The sequence below is a fragment of the Cydia splendana genome, chromosome 19, assembly GCF_910591565.1.
Source record: "Cydia splendana chromosome 19, ilCydSple1.2, whole genome shotgun sequence".
NCBI lineage: Eukaryota > Metazoa > Arthropoda > Insecta > Lepidoptera > Tortricidae > Cydia > Cydia splendana.
The window spans coordinates 8,894,595-8,917,811 of NC_085978.1; the positions used below are offsets into that span (position 1 = coordinate 8,894,595).

General features: G+C 36.3%; 2 protein-coding genes across 2 annotated transcripts in view; both read left to right on the forward strand.

Moving 5' to 3' along the window:
• Positions 1-23,217, forward strand: part of LOC134800253 (iron-sulfur cluster co-chaperone protein HscB) — a 125,858-nt gene that overhangs the window by 52,562 nt on the left and 50,079 nt on the right. The gene's annotated exons all lie outside the window — the stretch shown is intronic.
• On the forward strand, positions 341-20,140 carry LOC134800202 (vacuole membrane protein 1). Its single transcript, XM_063772695.1, has 10 exons — positions 341-493; positions 1,034-1,357; positions 14,483-14,580; positions 15,099-15,218; positions 15,467-15,566; positions 16,256-16,437; positions 16,776-16,976; positions 17,579-17,803; positions 17,992-18,287; positions 19,608-20,140. The coding sequence occupies exons 2-9, from the start codon at positions 1,160-1,162 to the stop codon at positions 18,251-18,253; spliced, it is 1,386 nt and encodes a 461-aa protein (XP_063628765.1). The 5' UTR covers positions 341-493; positions 1,034-1,159; the 3' UTR covers positions 18,254-18,287; positions 19,608-20,140.

Genomic DNA, 23,217 nt, shown 5'->3' on the forward strand with positions numbered 1-23,217 from the left:
TTTGCCTTGTTTAAGACTAAGACATTTTGAATTTTCTTTCGTGGCAATGACAATCTTTATCACACGTCAGTTTTAAATTCCAGGTGCCATATTTAAAGAAATACCCTTTTTTTGGGGAAAATTCTTGCAGATTTAAACATAGAAAATTACATAAAAATAAAATGATATGATAAAAAAACCTTGAAAGTCAACAAATAAAATATGTTTATATGTAGCGCTATAATAGAAGCCTTTTATAATCACGTAAATATCACATGTTTACTGATTATTATTCCTTGTTGAGATAATACGGTATTGTAATTTTACATAAAGGCAACATTCTTCATTAGATTTTTCTTCCCCTCCCTTCAGTCTTCAGTATTCCATTTTCTGAAGGGGTAAGATTGAAACAGAATTGGAAATTTCAATTTTATATCTTCACATTAACATAAAAGTAGTGCAATAATATTTTAAAATACATCTTGAAAGTTGTGGCCCTCGAAAAGAGTTTAATGTAAGTACTTTGATTGTCTTATCTAGATGTAATGTTAGGTTAGACGGTGCATAATATTTTCTGCTGACTGTTCCCAATATTTTTTAATTAAGCTTATTTGTTTAGGGGCTGAATTTTGCTTTTATTATTTGAAAATGCTAACCTTATGTAATGCCCTTTTGTTAATCATACGACATTTATGTTTGGTCTCAAAATAACCATTGAAATTAATTAATCAATATCACTCAAACATTTCAAATGAATTGCATTACATGTTCGAATTATTTGTAGCCATCTAACTACACGGTTTTGCGACATGCATTACGGTATGAACATTTATTTTCGTCGTATTATTTATTATTATTAAATCTTAATCATTTATTTCGATAAGTAACCTTTACATATCTATTTTTTACCATTACATTGCAAGTAGGTATTCAACATATATATATGCTTCCCGTCGTGTGTAGATAATTATTCTATTAACCATAATATTTATTACTGTATATTATGTACAATATCTCATAAAATATTTATTTCTATCAAACATTAACCTGGAAGGCGGAGAGGACATCATATTTTAAGACATATTTATAAGACCATGAAGATCTGAACTGTGCTTAGTTATACACACATACAGACTACAACACATTTGGGGAATTACGGACAGATTCCAACTAAGTAACAATGGTTACAACGAGACGAGCGCGTAATCAGACTAACGCCCGGCTATCCGAGGCTGTTTTGCGTCCAAATTCCGTATCCGAAAATGGAAGAGCTCGCCAGAACTTGAACCCAGAAGTGTTGGCTGCAATGAGCAAAGAACAACTGCGTGCCGAGTGCAGGAAACGCGGACAACGGGCTACGGGCAACAAAAATGAGCTGGTATAAAGCAGTTTGCATATGTGGTTGTGCTTATTTATGTTTTAATTCGCCGGCTGTGCTGTTGTGCTTCATATGTTTTTTTGTAGATTAAATATTTTGTGAATCACTGTGATTTTTGTTTCTAATATTTTTACAATAACTGATTACGTGTATATACAGTTTAGTAAACTGTTAGTCTCCATTGGAATGCCCTTTTTATAGATGTAGTATATTTAATTTTGATGAATATAGGTAGTTATCATGTGATTTTTATCTAAATTAGATTGAATAGAATTAGTTGTGTGCAGTAGTTGCAAATTTTGTTGTTTATTGCACTGCGTTCAGAGTGGCTCACTTGATGTTGATGTTGAGGTCCTATTGGCACTGAGATTTCATTAATTACATTATGATTTTATATTTTTTGTAAGCTTGCAAATCATTTAACTAGAAGCAAATGCTAAATTTTAAAAATGACCTTGGAAATCTGACAGTAAGATTTCGTTGTAAAAATGTCTACCCCAATTTTGTTTATTTGAATGACAGGCCATTAATAAGGGTCAGGTCGGTTTTATGACGCACCTTCTTAAGTCTGGTCTTATATACTTGCACAATATAGAATACTATGACTATGAGTTACATTGGTACATACATAATTATATTGCTTATCCATTAACAATAATGAATCATACATAATATTTTAATTTACGTATCAATAGTAAGGAAAACTTTTTATACAATATATTTTATTCAACACATGCATACAGTTCACATATTATGTCTCATGACTCATTAAAAGTATCATCAGATATCTACTATAAGTACAGCATACAATGTTGAAGGCATGAGCTAGAAATTTTAAACATAAGGTATATTCTCCGAATTTGGTAGCCTATGTAGGCGTTTTTTTTTTCTATTTAATTATTATGTTTACAAGTAGGTATTTAACTACCTACTTTTACGCGGACGGAGGCTATTTAAAATATATAATAAACAGAATACTTAGTACCTACTTAATTATCTTGAACTAGGTGTTACTAACACATCTTTAATCTCGTGTTCTTATGTATACGGAAAATACAAGTGCCTACTACCATATACATACATACCACGTTACTGTCTAGTCCAGGGGTTACCAAATAGTTTCTTCAGGGGTCCGATTTTTAAAATAAAATTACTATCGCTGTCCGTTTCAACTTGCGTTTATTAAATAAGTAAATGTAATGTACAGCGCACTATAGGTCGGCGGTCCGTCAAGACCAAACGAATGCGAGCGCGTCGTACTGATTTTGAATTGTTTTTCGAGCACAGGCCCCGTGAGCCGTGAGGACCTAATTTCTTAACACACCTTTGTTACCTTAGAACAGTGTTTTACAAAACTGTGGGTCGCGACCCCCTGGGGGTCACGGAGCCTCTACCCCCTGGGGGGTCGCGAAGCCGCTACCAGCTGTACGGCAATACATAAGCCAGACATTTTGTACATATTAAGGGGGTCGCGTCATGAAAAAGATTGAAAAACACTACCTTAGAAATAGTAGTAGTAGTAGTAGTAATCACTTTATTGTACACAACACAGGTTTACAAAAATAAATTACAGTAATGGAAGTACAAAGGCGAACTTATCCCTTTAAGGGATCTCTTCCAGCTAACCTTCGATTAGATGAGAGGAAAACTCCAGCTATAGTTCGTTTTTTTTAGCATTAGAAAGAACTTGAAAGAAGGTAAGCGATTTTGACATGTCTTTTAATTGAAAAACGCATTTTAAAAATCAAAAACTATTACTTATGAAATCAGAAGAATATAAATGATCATATTAGATTCATAATTGTTACATATTTGCCGTAACTTATTTTTAAAATGTGTTTTTCAATTAAAAGACACATCAAGATTGTTTACCTTATTTCTAATGCTAAAAAAAACGAACTATAGGTAGAAATAAGGATGTGTTCCAATATATTTGTCTGCTATCTATTTGATACTGACGTACCTCGCTTTAACAAGAATTACTTTTGTATCTGGTACAGCTACAGCTGTCAGCGAGACATTCTTGGCACGCCGAGCATTTGGCTTATTACTGTTACTTAGACCCGTTTCAGCTCTAGATATTGAAATTGATGTTAATTTTCTCGCCTTGTCAACTTGAAAAGTCAGTTGCGCTTGATATCGTATTGAAATCGATTTATCATAAAGAAAAGTATGTATGTAGGTATGTATAAACTCTTTATTGTACAAAACAAATTTATTTTAGGCAGTACAAAGGCGAACTTATCCCTTTAAGAGATTTCTTCCAGTTAACCTTTGAGTGTTGCTTATTACGAACAATACTTAAGTAACACTAAGAGGAGGTAACTGTGGAATGAACTGTCGCCCGCGGTATTTCCGGACCGATGCGTCCTTCAAACCTTCAAAAGAAAAAAGCCGACAACGCACTTGCAACCTCTCTGATGTTGCAGGTGTCCATGGGCGACGTTAATTGCTTACCGTCAGGCGATTTGTCTGCTCGTTTGCCTCCTGTATCATAAAATTCCTAAAGAAAGGTGTCAAACAAAAACAAAGGTGTCAAAGGTATCGAAACAAGTAGGTACCGTCAGAAGCATAAGCGGGCGAGGTGTTCTAAAAGACAGGCTCTAATTCTCTTAACAATGAAGCTGCGTCGAAATCATTTTGAACACATATACTTTCGCTTCTGACTGGTTCTGACCGCGCCCTTTGCCTGAAAAGTCACATGTAGTTTTAATTTTTTCGGAACTGCAGATCATACAATTATTTTGGCACGTAGTGCGCTTTTGCTGATATTTAGTTTGTTGATCTTGCTAAATATAGATTCTCTTTATGAGTATTTTTAATATCTTGCTGCAGATTTATAGCATCCATTGTCCGTAGAATATTCTCATTTACATAAATAATTACTTACCATGCTACAACTTGGCATATAGTAATTAGCAATAAATGTTTTAGGCGCTTAGGTGGCTTAGGTTAGGTTTAGGTTAACCCGGAATGTTGTCTTATAATAGATACATACGCAAATGGAGAATAGGAATCAGTCGGATTGGGCCGTTGGTCTAACCCGGTGTTTTTCAAACTGTGGTTCGCGACCCCCTGGGGGATCGCGAAGCCTCTGCCAGCCTTAGAAAAATACATAAGCGAAACATTTTGTTCATGCTAAGGGGGTTGCGTCATGAAAAAGTTTGATAAACACTGGTCTAACCGTCAGCTCGTCATAAAAATAATTCGAGATTTTTGGCGAACTATAATGTGAACTATAATTATGCCGAATAGGTATCGCTATTTAAAATAAATAAATACTGTAATACTTATAATACAATACAATACTCTTTATTGCACACCTCACATACTCGTAATTTGCAATAAATGTACAGTAACATAAACAAAGACAATAGAGGTAACAACGGGCGGTCTTATCGCTTAAGAGCGATCTCTTCCAGACAACCTTTGGGTATCGGAGACAATAGACTTGGAATATACTTAAAATAAGAAACTAGCACTCAGTTGTTCTGGTTTTCGCTATTTAAAATTCTAATGAAGAATGCAAGCATTGAAGTTGGCTAAACAGTTGTAAATCTTGTAAAATGTATCTAATTATGATTCGGTCGTTAAACTTTAATGAATACAAGGTCCACGGTATGAATAACATGCGTACACGTCTCTCCTTATCCATTGATATCATAATAAGTAATCAAATAGCAGAAAACACCGCTGTTTTTACAAACTTGACCTATTTTTAGTGTTCCGTACAAAACTTTGTTCACGCGGAATACTTATGGGATTACTTCGGTGTTGTTTTGTGACTGATTGAGCTGAATTTTTTTATATTTATACAGGTTGGCTAAAAAATAAGTGCATTCCCGTTGCCAGGTAGGTTTTGGGATTATACAATAGGTTGGCCATAATTACCATATTTATGGTGGTTGCAAGTTGGTCTGATAGAGTCTGTGCGGAAAGAGAAGAGTCGTAGAATGTATGGGGCCCAATACATTCCACGACTCTTCTCTTTCCGCACAGACTCTAGCAGGAATACAACGCAGGGAAGCGTTATTATTCGGTCGTTGTAAAATGCCTATTTTTCAGCAACGCAAGGAGCGTTTTTTGGTTGTTGTGATAATGATTGAACTATAGAGCTGAATCTCGGAGCTTGAAGCCATTGCTTCCACTACCACCAAATTGATAGATTTCCACCGAACCTGACTGTGAACTAACTGATAACTCGACTGACGAGATTTTCGATTAAGTTTCAATAGATTCCGATTTAGCAGCATATCACGTGTAGACAGACTTCTGCGAACTGTTAAAAAAAGGTTGAGAGTACTGTTTAAAGAGATTATGTATTCGCAGTCATAATATGAGTTTATAATTCGTATAGGATAGGAAACTCTTATTAACGTCTATCAATCGATCCAGGTCAGTGGACCTGCGCGCACGCGACGGTCACGCCACCTCATTTATTTCCGTAAACACAAGCGCCTGCTACATAAATATCGACTGTAATGTCAAGGTCCTAAGACTCTAAATAACTTTTAACTCTCCAATTTATTATACTGCTCTTATAAAACAAAAGATCATCAATGACAAATCATTTCCAACTTTATTTATGATGTCGTAAAGTTAAAATTATCACTGTCTTATTCTACTTAGTACATTTTAGGTTTAAAATCTGATATGTGATGGAGAATTGAATCGTGTGTATGAAGTGTTAGGGTTTAATTTAGCATGTGTGATAAGTGTATATTGTAAATTTTACATACAATTGACATAGTGACTGGATTTATGCGGGTGGCTGAGTTGGATAGATGCCACGGTGTCAAATAATTAATTTAATGTTACTACTTGTGCTTTCATTACTTTAATTATTCTTAATATTTGTGTTAGTGTGTTTTTTTTAATTAAAGCATGAAACATATTTAGAACAAAGGTAGCGTCTAGCTAAGTTAGATCTATCGGTCGACCGTCTACATCCATTATTTTTATTAACTTCATCATACAATACTTACCTACTCTACTCACTTTAATAATTGCATAGGTATTGTATATAAAAGAGAAAACAGTATAAATAAACAATTAATTACAGATAGAGGCTAATAACAGTCGATCGTAAATATCGTAATATCGTAAGTAATATGTGTCTGTAAAAGCGATATCTTCTAGATAAGCTCTGTATAGCTGAAACAAAGGAAAGTTCCTAAAAAAAGGTACCATATGTATGACTTGTTAATATTTAAACATAAGCTAAAAAAAACTTTACATTAACTAATCAGGGTAATAGAAATTTCAGTCATGACTGCTCAAATTGATTGGATATTGAAATTAATATCATTCGTGTACGGTTGTGACAAGATTGGTAGGAGTTAGAGACGGACATCCACACAAAAGGTGGTAAATAGAAGTAAGAAACAATTTAATTATTAAAAAAATGATAAGTGTTATTTTAAGTAAAAACAATTAGATTGTATGTAAGAAAAAGTCCAGCCCTGGGCACTATAGGTCTTGATCACTTTTCGTATGCGACATCTATTTTCAGTTTAATTAACTAGAAACTAGATCTAATAAAGGCCCCTTTACAATACACCATACATCTCTGTCATAAAAGTCCAAAATCTCGAGATTGGGATTCAAGAGACCCTACCTTAGGTACCTATCATTCGTCATCAGTACCTACGGCGTATAAGAAAATAAGTTACGTTAGCGAATATTATGTTTGACACTGCTAAGGCAGTCGTGGTAAGGCTACAGGCCATCGCCCACTTCAAAACATAATCGCCCTGTACATAGTGGCGCATTTGCAGTGTTGGCCGCCCTAGGCCCCAGGTCCTGTAGTACTAGTAACTACTAGCCGTCCCTTTCTCAGCACCCATATTAGACTGCCGCCTTGTTGCCGCTCCTAATATCCGGCCGCTCTAGGCCCGGGCCTAGTAGGCCTTAGGGCAAATCCGCCACTGCCTGTCAAAACATGAAAGGCTAACAATTAATCCCTCTTGTCGCCTGCGTCGCATTATTAATGAGAGCTTAGGTTTCTAGTCCCCGGCGGAATTCTAATGACGCCCGCCGGCAATTTGCTACAGTTGCATCATGTCATGCCTTTCTCTTGCCATTTTATTTCATCGAGCCGATCTAGCATTGTTTAAACAGTCTTGATGTATTATTGAAACACGCTTTAAAAAAAATAGTTTAAAGAACCCACGTTTTTTTGGTAAATGTTATCTGTGTTATTTTCACTACGAATAGCCCTCTTTCGCTATCTCCTATGTAATACAAGGTAAAGAAGATGTATACCCATAATATTCATGAATTTTTCGTACTATCAGAGATATATATAACTCCGTATAAGATAAATAAAGTCTAAGAAAAAAACGTGCCTCAGACGGCCAAGGAAAAGTCATTCTCGAATAGATGGCGCCATTACCTTTGGCCTATTCTCGGCTAGATGGCGTTAACGACACCGTTTGGTATTTAACAATTTTAACACATATCAGTGAAAGAACATGGGTCAGTATGGAACAATAAAAATTAAGAATCATTTATCCGTAAACATATTTTGATTAGTTTATACATTTTCAATTTTATTTTAAGTTTTAATCGTGTGTCGATAGATGGCAGTAAATGTACCGTGACTACAAAATTGACAATGACAGGACCCCTCTATACTATCTATTCTTTTTGGTACTATCCATCCATCACGTTACTAATTTTACTATTTTAGAATGGCGCATTCACATACAATCGTGATGCGTTTATATTCACTTCCACGCCGCACATAACATTTATGTAACATTCAAAATGCATTTGAATAATAAAAAAGAAGAAAATTGCATTCCATCACTAAGGGTATAGAGTTCAAAATACAATAATAAAGGTTCCTCGGCCCCAAACGAGAGTGAAAAGTATTGAGCGCGAAAGTAGTTTTCGAAAGTGAAATTTTTAGTTTCGTGATGTCACTCGTTGTCTGCGAACGTCTGAACCTCGCGGCTTATATTAAAACTTAATTTAATTTAGTAACTCGAGATAAAAATTATTGGTTATTATTATCATCGTATTAAAATAATTAGTTTTCAAAGTTCACGTGCCACATTCGTTCCGCGTTTGTTTGTGTAAGTTATTTCATTCAGTTGTACTTATCGTGTGTGTGTGTGTGCGTGCGTTTTGATAATAATATGTTTATTTCCTGAGTTATCGAAGTGCCTAAACTATTACAGACGAATTTGTACGTAAATAAATATTCTTGTGTAGTTTTGTATTTATTTTGCGTACCTATTTATTTTCTCATCATTAAACCCAATAGAAGACAATATGAAGGACAAAATTACCTATAATTTGCTAATTCGTTCCTATAAATGCTTGCTTTTAATAAGGTAAACCATTGACAAGTCTAATAAAAGTAAGGTGTGATTCCACGATTAACTGCTGTTTACATAATTATTATTCAACTGTTAAGTCTGCATGAAATAATGAAATGGAATGCAGTTGCCGCTTACGGCTGTCCGTAGAATCAAATCTTAATTGATTTGATACAGAGCTAAAGGGTTTATTTATCAGTTGTCAAAGCCGCGTTCCTAGCGTAAATATGGGCTATTCCCAGCTGTTACCAAGCTGTTTCCAGTAACAACTGTTTTTTATTCTCACCCGCTCCCAGTAGTAACAGCTGAGAAAAAAAAACCCCTCAAAGGGAGTTGGTGGACTCTAACTGGTGGTAATCAGTTACTGGGATTATTTTAACCCGTAAAGTTATTACAATTGTAGCTGCTAGTGTAGTAATCCGAGTAATCGCCCTTATTAACAATTGACAAAATGGATCCATTTGCACTTAGTGACGGAAACCCACGACCAGTAGGTTTAATATTAAGTTATTATTTATATGAACACCCATAATGATTGTTATATAACACCGATGTTTTGTTTTTGTCGTTATGAATATTTTGTATCACTTTACTTGATTAAAGATAGCACATTGAAATTGTAATCTAATGGATGTTAATATTAAATGCTCGAGCTACTGCTGAATATGTGTGGATTTTGCACTACATTGTGTGACAGTGTGCACGTGTGACAGTGTGCTCGTGTGCAATAGTGCATGTGTGCATGTGCACTTTTATTGTTACAATTAGAAGCATATAGTAAGTTTTGTTTTATATCTCTTTGATCGTTTCATTTAAGTAGTTGTTAAAATTCTTAAAGGAATTATCTAACGTCCTTTATTATTACTCAAAAAGTCGATTAATAGTAGTATTTCGTAATTATGAAATTACCCATATAACCATTCCAGTCGCAGAATCACAAAGTGGTAACTAAATGTCAGATGTGTCGTAACAGAGTCCACACAATGTGTCTAGAATTGTTTCGAAACAAAGTGTCGTCGCCGTGTCTACACTTTTCCGTAACAAGGTGTCGACACATTTGTGTGCACTTTGCGTGCGGTTTGCGACTAAATCTGACAGCAAATTTGTGACAGCAAATGTCAATATAAAATACCTCTTGAAAACCAAGGTTTGTCAAACTACTATTAGTGTCTCGTGTGCTCGTAATTCTAGTAAGTCATCATGGGCAATGCAAATGATAATAATCGACCGAAACCATATAAACACCCAACACCCGTCAACCTTTTACAGAAAAGTTTTTAAAGAAATTCAATAAGCTACTTAGGTCAGGCAACGAATGCTCCAAAAGTTGTAGAGGGAAATGCTCGGAACACAATTTTTGACTCCGTAACTCGGTTTGACAAGTTAGGAGGTGAACATATCAAAAGTCCCCGGCCGTAGCCCTTGAGCGGGGGGGAGAGAGGGGGCTTTGAAGGTCCCATTTTCCCGTTTTTCGATTATATCTCGGAAACTATGCATCTCAGCGACATGGCCACTTATACAAAATGAAAGGTAATTTAATTTGTTACAAGTTTATTCCGTAAATTTTTTCGATATGTTGAATAGTTTTTGAGATATCCGCTCTTGAAAGTTTATTTAGGGCTCTCAATTTTATCTTGATATATCTATATCAGTGAAGGTGCTAGGCCGTGTTTGGTATCGTTTTCGTATAAATCTGGGGTGCTGAATCCATTTAAGATATCACATTGACACCATTCCACAAAATAAAAATAAATCTTTTTAGGGTTCCGTACCTCAAAAGGAAAAAACGGAACCCTTATAGGATCACTCGTGCGTCTGTATGTATGTCCGTCTGAATACACAAAATAGTTCTTTACCTATAGATGACAGGAAAACCTATTAGAAATGTGCAGTTAAGCGCGAGTCGGACTTAATGTACGGAACCCTTAATACGCGAGTCCGACTCGCACTTGGCCGGTTTTTTTGAAACTCTTCTTGACGCTTAACCGCTGAACCGATTTCGTTGAAATTTGGTATAGAAATAGTTTGCGTCCCGGAACAGGACATAGGATAGATCTTATAACCAAAATCATCTTTTGAAGGTGTGAAAAGTGGCGTGGAAATTTGTACGGGAAATCAATAACCGCTGAACCGATTTATATGAAATTTGGGATGGTCTACATCTTTGATTTAGTTAAAAATGATGAAAAAACATGACTTCAAACCTAAACTTAAACAGTATTAACTTCAAGAAGTCAATTCTGAATTCCCCCCTACACCTCATTTCACACCTTTAAAGGGTGATTTTTGAGATAACTTATTATATCCTGTCTCGGGACTCAAAATATATGTGTACCAAATTTAAATTAAAACTGTTCAGCAGTTTAAGCGTGAAGAGGAGTTTAAAAGAAAGTATTTTAATAAGTTTATATGTTTTTACTTCGGAATGGTGTCAATGTGATACCTTAACTAAATTTGGTACTGCGAATTTATACGAAAACGATACCAAAACATGGCCTCGTAGCTTTACTGTTGTAGAAGTGAAAATAAAATTGAGTGCCCTAAATTCTTATTACTTGGCCAAACTTGTGTAGAAGGAAAAGGTAAAATAAAAGTCTTCGGCAGGAATATAAGACACAAATATATTTTTTTTTTTGCGTTACTATTTCATTCATCAAATATAAACATACCTTGATTATACTATTCTAGTGAGATCCTCATAGATAAACAAAAACATTTACTTAAAAAATTACAAGGTCGAAATGTCACGGAACTTTTTTTTTTTTCCTTTATTAAGGGGCTTTTTCGATTGAACGAATATGTCACCCCATAAAAAACAGACTTAATTAACAAAGTTAAAAGAAAGTAAATAGCTACATCTAGTTTAATTACATCACACATTTCTGTCCCTCAGACCGCACTTAACAATATTTAGTACCTTTTCAACAACCTCAGACATGGGGTTCGAAAGGTAGGTATTACATAACCCAATGGAACTGTCATTGTCATGAAATATCTGTCTTCTAAGTCGCTCATTTCGGACACACTCCATTAAAATATGATACACATCCTCGACGCGATTACATAAGGTGCATAATTCCGAATTCACTTTACGCATGAGGTAGGCGAACTTATTCAATGGAATGTGTCCAGAGCGCAATCTCAATAATAAAACTAGATCCTGCCTACACAACACACTATTATCAATCCAAGGAGAATTAAAGGGTTGTGGCTGTATTGTCTTATACCAAATACCTTTGTCCCTAGATCTCTCGTCGAAATATTCCTTCCACAATTCGCGACACTTTAATTTGACTAAATGTAAACAGTCATTATTGCCCCCATATAATGTTTCAAGTGAAATTCAATGCCATCGCTGCATGCCTGTTTTGCTAATGCATCAGCTGTCTCATTGCCACTTATACCTACATGCGATGGAATCCATTGCAATATTATAACTTTTGCCATAGATTTAGTAATATGTGAAAAATATAAAACTTTTATGCCAATAAAAATCTGGACACAATTTAAGAATCACCCAATTGCGTCGAGGAATCATCTGTATTTTTGCATGTTTCATTACCTCCTCGCTTCTTTTTTGTCCTTTGTATTCTGTAGCAATTTGTTAGATCTGAAAATAAAGATAACTTGCGTCGTCACGGATGTCGATTTATAGGTTTTAGGGAGTGCAGAATTCGAAAACGATGATCATTTTATAATCCAAGATGGCGGCTACGTATTTTGTCATAAAAGTGGAATCCAAAATAGTCATCATTTTCGAAATCTGCGCCCCTCAAAACCTATAAAACGACACCCATGACGACTTTTATGACAGTGCATGGCCGCCATTTTGGATTCCAAAATGGTCATCATTTTCGAAAGCGGGGCCCCCTAAAACCTATAAAACGATATACATGACGACTTTTATGACATAGTGCATGGCCGCCATCTTGGAATCCAAAATGGTCATCATTTTCGAAATCTGCGCCCCCTAAAACCTATAAAACGACACCCATGACGACTTTTATGACATAGTGCATGGCCGCCATTTTGGAATACAAAATGGTTATCATTTTCGAAATCTGCGCCCCCTAAAACCTATAAAACGACACCCATGACGACTTTTATGGCATAGTGCATGGCCGCCATTTTGGATTCCAAAATGGTCATCTTTTTCAAAATTGGGGCCCCCTAAAACGTATAAAACGACATCCATGACGACTTTTATGACACAGTGCATGGCCGCCATTTCGGATTCCAAAATGGTCATTATTTTCGAAATCGGCACTCCCTAAAACCTATATATCGACACCCATCTCGACTTTTATGACAAAGTGTTTTGCTACCATCTGCATGCAAGACATTTCTATTATTTTTACGTACAAAAATGGCCCCCTGTCAACTTTCAATCGAGATTTAATCGATAATTTATTCGATTAATATTCAGATTAATTCAATTTCAATCTATGTTAGGTCGACTAAACTAATCGCGATTAAAATTTGAGAATTAACTTTTTTTATTCCATTAATTAGTCGAATAAACAGTTAATCGATTAATGCCCATCTCTGACCACGGCATTTTTACACTTTGAGAATATCTGAAAACAAATCAACACAAGGAGCCATTTTGCAAATCCAGTAACATACCAGTAACTTTGTTATTACTTTTGACAGCGCGTGTCATGTGTCAACACAGAGTCGACACAAAGTCGAAACATTTGTGACTGCAATATTTCTCAGCCTTGAACCATATTTATACATCATAATTAACAAGTTTCGTAGTATGTAAAGCGTTATTTCTGTTATTTAAGTATAGTATACGCATCGAAGTACTAAAAATGCTTCAAATAATATAGTTATGAACACAGGCACTGAGAAGTAAACAATTTCATTTCCGGCTAAACTAAAACAATGGGGTGGCGCGTTGATTATATTACACTTAGTTTATCAAATCACTCGAGCAGTTTAATTCCCCATAATAATTTAAGTCATATTGTAATATAAATGCAAACAATATATAATTACGTCTTGTAATCCGTTTAAGAGATGGCGTATTAATGTCACTTATTTTTATTTAAGTATTTTTCCATCTGACAGTTTCCATTTGACAGGAACAAAATGAACGAATGAACGAATGATTTTGGCATAAAGTAGTCGCAAACCCGAAACAATGTGTGCACACGGCGACCACACTTTATGTCACTTTGTGTCATGTGTCGACCCTTCCCCATTTCTGGTAACTGTGTCGACACGGCCACGACTCTGCGACTGGAATTGTGACCGAAACAGATGGTGTCGACACAAGATGTGTCAACACCGCGTCGTAACGGCGACTGGAAATGGTTGTATGGGTAGTCAATAAAATAAATAATTTAAACCTCCCACTACTGTTTCCTTTTTATTGTTGTCGAAATAATTGTATAATCCACAAGCCAGACTAAAAAATAAACAACATACAATTAAGTCTTTTAGACGGTTGGGTCTTCTCCCAATTTTAATATCTCTTGACATTCAATTAAACTTTTTTTACTTACTTACAGGGAGAGTTTTGGCAAATATTTTTACCTTACGACACCCATATCTAAAGCTAACAAATCCGTACCATGATAGCTCTGAAAAAATCCAAATTGTTTTTAACTTCGGCAAAATTTGTCCATGATTTGGCTTAAAAAACTCACTAATCTAATAGGCCAAACCAATAAACACTGTATATCTCCTTTATGGACAGCTACTTAACTCATTAAATTTAGTAGCATTTGTCCAGCGTTAGGAGTGAAACACACCACTAGGCCTAAAAAATAAACTGCGATTTGTTTTGCAGCTAGCCCGTCTCGGGTATTACAAGCTGGCGGCGGCGCAGGCCGACACGGAGCAGCGCGCGCGCAACGGGCTGCACAACCCCCAGCCTAAAGAGATTAGGTGCGTACTCGATTGTAAATGTCACACTTTGCACCCTAAAGAGCCAAAAGCAAAGGGCCTAAAGCGGCCCACATATTACCACTTCGCCGGACGATATCAGCCTGTCAGTTGTTCGGAGCTGTCATATTTTGCTTTTAACTGACAGGCCGATATCGTCCGGCGGACTGGTAATCATTGGGCCCCATAAAGGAGGTCTACTACTCAAGTAGGTATGCTATAATAGTACGTTTATGTACCATAGTTACCATGAGTTTATTTGAGTATAATTTTACCACTAGTCGTACTAATAATCTCTATTAGTATTATCCTAACAGTTATCTCGAAATCTAAAGTTCAAAGTGTTCAAACGGCTAGCGACTATCTATACTACCTATATCAATACGGTACACAAATCGAATCGGTACGAATCACAAATTTGACAAATGTCTGGACTAAACAAAACCCTCACCCTAGAGAGCCACGAAATGATATTGCTGTCACAATACATAGCCTAACAAAAACCTTTGTTGGATTTACAGAATAAGGGCCAAGGAGAACATGGATTCAGACAGCAATCTGGTGTTATGGCGGCGACCTATCACCACACTAGAATATTTCTTCAGAGAGCTTTACGCGCTCACCTCCGCCGGACTCCAAAGGTAAACGAAAACAAAACAAATAAACATTTAACCACGACTGTTTTATGTAGCTAAGTGATTTGCCATAATAAACCTTATCGGAATGACTGAAGGTACATTTAAAACTGTACGCGCTGTGCTATTTAGGTCGGTGGCAAACAAATGCCTAACGTTAAAATCAAAGTCCAGTCGACGTTAAAAAAGACTTAATTGTTGATGTTCGTGTAAATGTTGGATTAAATTTTGACATAATTTGTTGCCTATTTCAGATTACTCTCGTACAAACTTCTGGCTTTATTGATAGTATTGATTATCACCGGTACGACGGTGTCCTACCACATAAGCGGGCCTCATCAGCCATATGTACATGTAAGTATGTATATAAATATAGTCAATATAGGTACATAACTCCATAACAGGGTCATACAGATTCCGTCAAATTGTCCGGCCGCATTTGCCCAACTATTTAGATAGACAATCAAATATTTGCATTCTGATAGTGATTTAAGTGATAGACCAAGTGACACTAGATATACCTACCCATATTTAGTTAAGCAATAGATAACCGATTTGCATAATAGTGAAATATCGCGTGACTGACTATTTAAAACTACACAAATAGCATTTATATTTATTCATTTAATTACTTATGACTTAAGTATTGAAATTGTGTTTTTAAAAACTACAAGTCAAAGTCCACGAAGTCTATTTTTACTTCAGACCCATTGACTGAGAGAATATGACTTACCACTAGATCTACCTACCGCACTGCAAAGCCGTAAGCGATCTGAGGGCCAACCGCGAAAACCGAAATTTGCAAATTGCGGGGATCTTTCTCTTTTACTCCAATGAAGGCGTAATTAGAGTGACAGAGAAAGATGCCCGCAATTTGCGAACTTCGATTTTCGCGGTTATAGCCCTACCTTATACATATCGTTTCTACTGTCTGTACCTATGATATTACTTCTATGCTACCTATGCTAAGAGATCAGAAATATTTAACTCGTCATTGTGTCAATCTTAAGGAATAATAACAGCCGTATTCATTAAAATTGCAGCTAGTAATATCAACACTCGCGTGGTGGGGCTGGTGGGTGATCCTGGGCGTGTGCAGTTCCGTAGGCCTCGGGACCGGCCTCCACACATTCCTACTGTATCTGGGGCCTCACATCGCGCGGGTTACTCTCGCCGCGTACGAGTGCGGCGGCCTCAACTTCCCCGAGCCGCCTTACCCTAACGAGTGAGTTATACGTGCTAGTAATATCAACTTTGGGCTGGTGGGTAACCTTGAGTGTGTGCAGCTCCGTAGGCCTCGGTACTGGCCTCCACACGTACCTGTTGTACCTAAGGCCTCGCGGAGCTTTTCTGAGCAAGGACATCTAGTTTAAAAATTCTTCAAGGCGGCAGTAACCCGCTCGAATCATCTAAAAACGGTATTCCACTTGAAACATATATAGAACTGCTTTAGGCAAAGAATTTTCTATTACAAGTCCGTACAAATTGCCTAATTAATCCTGCTATTTCAAATTCCACTCCAGTCTAGTCATCATTTTTTTTAAACGTGTATTTTCTTTCCAGTATAATCTGCCCAGCAGAAATCGACCCCAACAACGCCGTGTCCATATGGAACATCATGGCCAAAGTGCGCGTCGAGTCCATGATGTGGGGTATCGGTACGGCGCTGGGAGAACTGCCCCCGTACTTCATGGCGAGGGCAGCGCGACTGTCTGGCGGCAGTGTGGCGGAGCTCAATATAGATGATGAATCCACTATGAGCAGGTGAGGACGAGGTTACTGTCAGGATAGCCGAGTTGTTATGCCTGTGTTCAAGCAATAATCATACTTACAGTCTGGCAAAAAAGAGTAGAATTTAAAAAGTGGCAACACTGTAGTGTCGTCCTGTTTTCTTATATAAATTGGTTTGAAAGGGACGACACTACAGTCTTGCCACTTTTTAATTTCTACTCGTTTTTGCCAGACTGTAGAATAGCATGGCCTTAGTCGCAAACGTGGGGCATCGGTACTGCTCTCGGAGAACTGCCGCCGTACTTCATGGGGAGGGCAGCGCGACTGTCTGGCGGCAGTGTGGCGGAGCTCAATATTGATGATGAATCCGCTATGAGCAGGTGAGGACGAGGTTACTGTCAGGATGGCCGAGTTGTTAGACTACAATTTTAAGAAAACGAGCAATATTGAAACTTACTGTTAAGGAGTTACAGTCGCTATTAGTTTGAACACATTGGAAACCATAATCATAACACAATATCTTAATTACCTGGCTGCGACTACGCTTATTACCGAATATCTACGTAATTATCTCCTCAACCATAAGATAACTGTCCTGAGATTAAGTTTATTAACGCTACTGATATTTATTTCAGAGCAAAGAAAACAGTACAAAAGCTAGTCGAGCAGATCGGCTTCATCGGCATCCTAGCCTGCGCGTCAATACCCAACCCGCTCTTCGACCTCGCCGGGCTTACCTGTGGGCACTTCCTCGTACCGTTCTGGACGTTCTTCGGAGCCACAGTGTTGGGCAAGGCGGTCATTAAGATGCACATACAGAAGATGTTCGTTATTGTGTCGTTCAATGAGACTCTTGTTGGGTAAGTTTGGAAGACGGTATATCTTTCATCATAAGTCATTCCATTATGATAAACCTTTGGTTTTGGTACTTAACAAAACAAGCAAAAGAAGACGGAGAAACCCCTCATGTAAAGCATCTAAAAAATAGTGTCATTAGTGTGTTTATCTCTTTTTAACTACCCAGTAACTCTTTTATCTTTTTTTACAGGCAAGTCCTAACCTGGGTGGAGCGGATACCCTACATCGGGCCCAAGCTCGAAGCTCCGCTCCTCGAATTCCTCCGCAACCAGAAGGCCAGACTACACAAAAACGACACCGCACTGCCCGAGAACTCGGGCTCCGTACTCTCTAGTTTGCTTGAGAAGTTCGTGCTGGCGATGGTGCTATACTTCGTGGTGTCGATAGTGAATGCTCTGGCGCAGAATTATAATAAGCGCAACGGGAAGAAGAAAGGGAAGAAGAGGGAATAGGGGCGCGCGCCGCCCGAGGCGACACCACACACCGGTGAGTAAAGTAATACTAACAGCGATGCTCTTTACTGATTAATAGTGAACCTTATGACCTTACAACATGGAGTAAAATAAATAAAGAGTGGTAACTCCGTACATCAGTTTTCTTACCAAAACGCGTGTTATTTCGTAGTCGACATCTAACGTCAAGTAGTGGAATTATCAGTACCCCTACTTGACACCAGACGTCACACGTGTCGCTACTGACGAAAAATGTACTACTAAATTTACAACTAATATTATAAGCAGAAGGAGTTGAAAATAGACTTCCAGTTAACCCTTAAATGCATGTTTTTTTTCTTTTTGCCCGAAATTAATATATGTATCAAAAAATTGTTTGCCGATTCTAGGAAAAATAGTAAAAAAAATATAATTTCGTTTTTCACTGCGAAATCAGTGTTAGAAGTTCAATTGGCTAAATCATATTTATGTAAATATGTCATTTTCAGTAATAGATAAATATATGATTTTTTTACTACCATTTTAAAGGTACACTATTTGTGATATAACTATGATAAAGTTTTTAAATATAAAATTATTACAAACCCCGAAAACACCGTTCAAAATCTCATACAAAAAATTATCTACTTCAGGATTTTTCCAAGCTTTCCAACTTTTCGTCTAATGAATGTAATTTTTATAAAATAAAAATATTGCGTAAATTTAACCCTTAAATCATCACCCTACTACTTGACGTTTGGTATAAAGGTGCGTTCAAGAACGTAAGCCTTTTTTTTATCTGTGAGCTGTCTAATGCTTTGTAGACATTTGGCAACACTATGCATTTAAGGGTTAATCCGGTTATAATATTAGCTGAAAATTGTTGGACATTAGAGCTTTTGTTTGCCGCGACGTCTATTGTCAAATAGCAGTAGGTACTGATAAATTCCGCTACTTGACGCTAGATGTTGACTACGAAATAACGCGCGTTTTGGTAAGAAAACTGATGTACGGAGTTACCAATCTTTCTTTACTTATATTACTCTATGCCTTACAATAAGGCTGGTTTTAGTGTCACGTGGACCGTCCGTGTGGATCGCTCCGCATCGCCAAATTGTATGAGAAAGCTGTCCGCGCGGACCCGTCAGCTTTACTCTATAACGCTCCCTGAACTTAATACATATTGGTCCGGTGCGGAGCGATCCGCACGGACGGTCCGCGTGACACTAAAACCAGCCTAAGGTTTGACAGTGTGGACGATGATACATTAGTCCTGTGGTTCTTAAACGGAGATTCGCGGTTATGGCAGGGCCCGTCGAAGAACTTGAGATGGTATGCGAAATCCGAACTAAACTTTTCTATTGCTTTTTTTCAGCGCGCCGTCGAACGTCGGAGAAACGTCGGCGGCGGTAGTACCCAATAAACTGCGATGGAAGTTAAATAGTTATTTTATTAAGACCGCGTACGCAACACTACAAGACACATGCCATATTTCTCTTACATATATTGTTATGTACGATAGAGAGAGCATGTTTCTTGTAGTTATGTACTAGCTTTAAGTCCACCTGTCCTGTAAAATAGAGGCAATGTCTTATGAATACATAGTCAAAAACCATATGTTTCACTAGTATAAGTACTTTTAATGTGAGGTGGGATTTAAGTAAGAGAATAGACACATAATTTTCATGGTGTCAAAAATGTTATTTAACTGTGATTGTCGTAGTGGTCGATAACGCATGTTTTAGATAGTAAACATTTCTCTTCACAGTAAAATAATATACCGTAAGGTCGGGTTACATTGACCCAAGAGGGTAACTTTGGCCCACATGAATAGCGCACATAGAAAGGGTCTAATAATAAAATATTAATACGTGAATGAACATCTAAAATCAACCACATGACTATATGCTATAAAAAATGGCAATAAATAAAGTGTACAGTCAACAACAGAGCTATGAATACAGGCAAAGTGTCAAAAATATGTATACAGTACTTTATTGCCTGTACATTAAGGTCGTGTATACATATTTTTGGCACTTTGCCTGTATTCATAGCTCTGTTGTTGACTATACTGAAACTCTCAATGGCCAAAGTTACCCTCCAGGGCCAAAGTAATCCGTCGTTACGGTAATATAATACCAGATAATACATTTTCTAACGACCCTGTTAGTAGGTATACTAGGTATAGGGAGCTTTCCTCAACTATATCTTCAAGTTGACTTATAAAGAAACAGATACTCAATGTCGTAAAAATAACCATCATTTTTTTACTTATAACCAGATAATGAAATTCTTGGATCTTAGAACTATCATAATTTTTAGAACATCGTGACATAAAGGGTTTAATTGTAAATGATATCAGCTCGATCCTGTATCTATATTATAAATTAATTATCATTTTAGTTGAGACCTTTTCGTACTTGAGTTAGGCTGCTATAAGTAGTATCGTAACGAATAGGTAAAATCATATATCTCACAATTTTACTATTTCGCTCAAAATTGTATTATTATTTTGTCTACCTGTTTACATATATATTAGTTTGTGTTGCGTACATGTTTCATTTCATTGAATACTTACGTGTGTTACTTAGGTCTATTCGTTACTACACCATTTTCAGTAGCAAAGCTCAAATAAGTCACATATTACCAGCTAGTAGCCCGACCGGTAATATCTTGCCTTACTCTAAGTTAAAATAAGTGTTCACTAACCATTAACTAGCTAAGTAACTATTTAACTTTCACTCAAGTTAGTTAGTAGAGTCAAGTATTGAGAGGTAAAATAATAAAATCATGGGTATAGTTTTCTAAGTGACATAATGATAAGCTTAGAAAAGAAGATGTAGGACGTAGATTTCAGAATATTCTAGCCCTAGTTAGCAAAATAGCAAGTCCCGTTTTAAATTTACAGAATTTTAACTGAAATTTTCTCAACCCGTGATCGTGTTGCAAATTTTTTGAAGTGGTTTTACGCTTTCCCCTTTTATAGAATGCTCATTAGCATTTTTCTAGCATACCTATTGTCTAATTTTGTATCGGCAAAAACAGCTTTACAAATAGTTTTGGCCTGAAGGTATGTGTCCATAACCTTTAAGGCAAATTTAGAACCTAACATGAATTCCATTATCCGTTTAAATATTTTTACTTGAAGTGAATTATACTGATTCGTGTGTGGTCCTTTTTTACATTTAGATCTGTTGCTAAAAACGGTTATATTCGTAACAATATGTTGCTAAAAACTGTTATAGTCATAATATTCGTCTGAGAAAATTTGTAGATAATCTTACACATTGAATAGACACGAGAATGACTATAACATATATTATGTTATGCTAGTTGATTTAACAAGACCTACTATGTGCTAGAATCAGATAATAGATAGGTACAGTCACCTGCAATAATATGTTACTCTTCGAAGGCCGCAAAAATATGTGACACGCTCTTATGGCTTTACGAATAAGATCGTGTCAGATATTTTTGCGGCCTTCGTTGTGTAACATATTATTGCAGGTGACTGTACTTCGCTGCCCCAATATTACAGGTTTCTATGTTTCACTTTTATCGAACTGAAATTTGAACAGTGTCATAGTGACAAGTCGAATTTCAACTATCTTTAAAATGTAACATAGAACCCTGTAATATTGGGGCAGCGAATTGTCACAATGCTGACGTGTACATTTTTAAGATTTCGCAACGGTTGATGCTTATGGATTTTGCTTGTTAAAGCACAATTTGAGTGTAGATGTCGGTGCTTTAAACTTTTGATTATTCTAATTTTAGCCAGTTTTTGGTCGTTTAACTAAGTACCAGTGGGTGTGGGTGTACCGGATTGATTTAAAATATTAACCAAAAATATTTGTAGTGATATATCCAAATGTACTATTTGGTGCTGTTCCTAATTTTCCAAATTTGACATCTCTAAGTTGTTTTGTACAGTTATTATATTGGTTAAAACGTTGATATTTTTTTGCATGTTTTTTTTTTTACTACAAAGTAGTCAGTCAAACGGAAATCGGTCCGTTTTCTCTTCCTCAGTGCGCCGTGCGGATTTCCGCCGAAACTGAATTTTACATCTGGTCTATAAACTGTACCGTATTTAGTTATAATCATTATTTGCATTTCAAATTTACTTACCCTATATAGTAACTAATGTATTTTAATTTGTTATATATTATTTCGGTGTTTAATCAATTTATGCGCATATCTGTGCAACTCTGTTTTTCGTTTCTACTATTTCTATAACATTGTTGTAAGTTAAATAACTAACATAATTTAGTTTAATGTGAGCAGTCAAAGTATAGAGGTTATAAAAGACATTTTGTATCTTATTCGTATAGGAAAAATAATATATATAATAATTAAGTAGCTGAATGGAGCCCAGTATTAATTTATTAAGAGGACACTCCCGCGAAAAAAATATAAGTATGGGCAATTTGAATGAAACATGTTTGGGGCCCAATAGATATCATAAACACTAAAGCCCAAAGTAGATTTTTGACACAAACTGTTTCTAACACTTAACCATAGCTAATGTTTTAATTCATCTGTGAATCACATTCCCTGCTTTATGATGATGATTGTCTTTTGAACTAGTCCATATTTCTAAATGAATCGATGGTCATGACTTATTTGATTTAACTTCTAGATTGAGGGACACTACAAGATACAAAATCAAGAACTATTGTAGGTATTTATGTCTTTTTTTAAATATCTGCGTCCCTTTTGATTCGTAAACGTGGCCAGAATAAAAAAACTTAGCACAAACTAGTGTTGTAAATAAGTAAACTTGTAAAATAATACCAATTCTTATTTAACTCGTGAATTCCTCGTACGGTAGTTGACTCTTATTTATTCTTTTTAGTTTTTGGGGCTGTTTTTAATTGTGAAATGGGCTTAAAACATTCCATATATAAATGATTATGTTAAACATAATAGTTACTTTCGATTGGGATTTTATAATAAAGTTAAAAGTAAGTAATTCAATGCCA

Excerpts from the sequence above, each read along its gene's own strand:
- LOC134800202 (XM_063772695.1), top strand. The coding sequence starts at position 1,160 with ATGGTTACAACGAGACGAGCGCGTAATCAGACTAACGCCCGGCTATCC. Across the intron at positions 16,438-16,775 it reads GAGCCGCCTTACCCTAACGA|TATAATCTGCCCAGCAGAAA; the intron begins GTGAGTTATACG and ends TTTTCTTTCCAG. Across the intron at positions 17,804-17,991 it reads TTCAATGAGACTCTTGTTGG|GCAAGTCCTAACCTGGGTGG; the intron begins GTAAGTTTGGAA and ends CTTTTTTTACAG.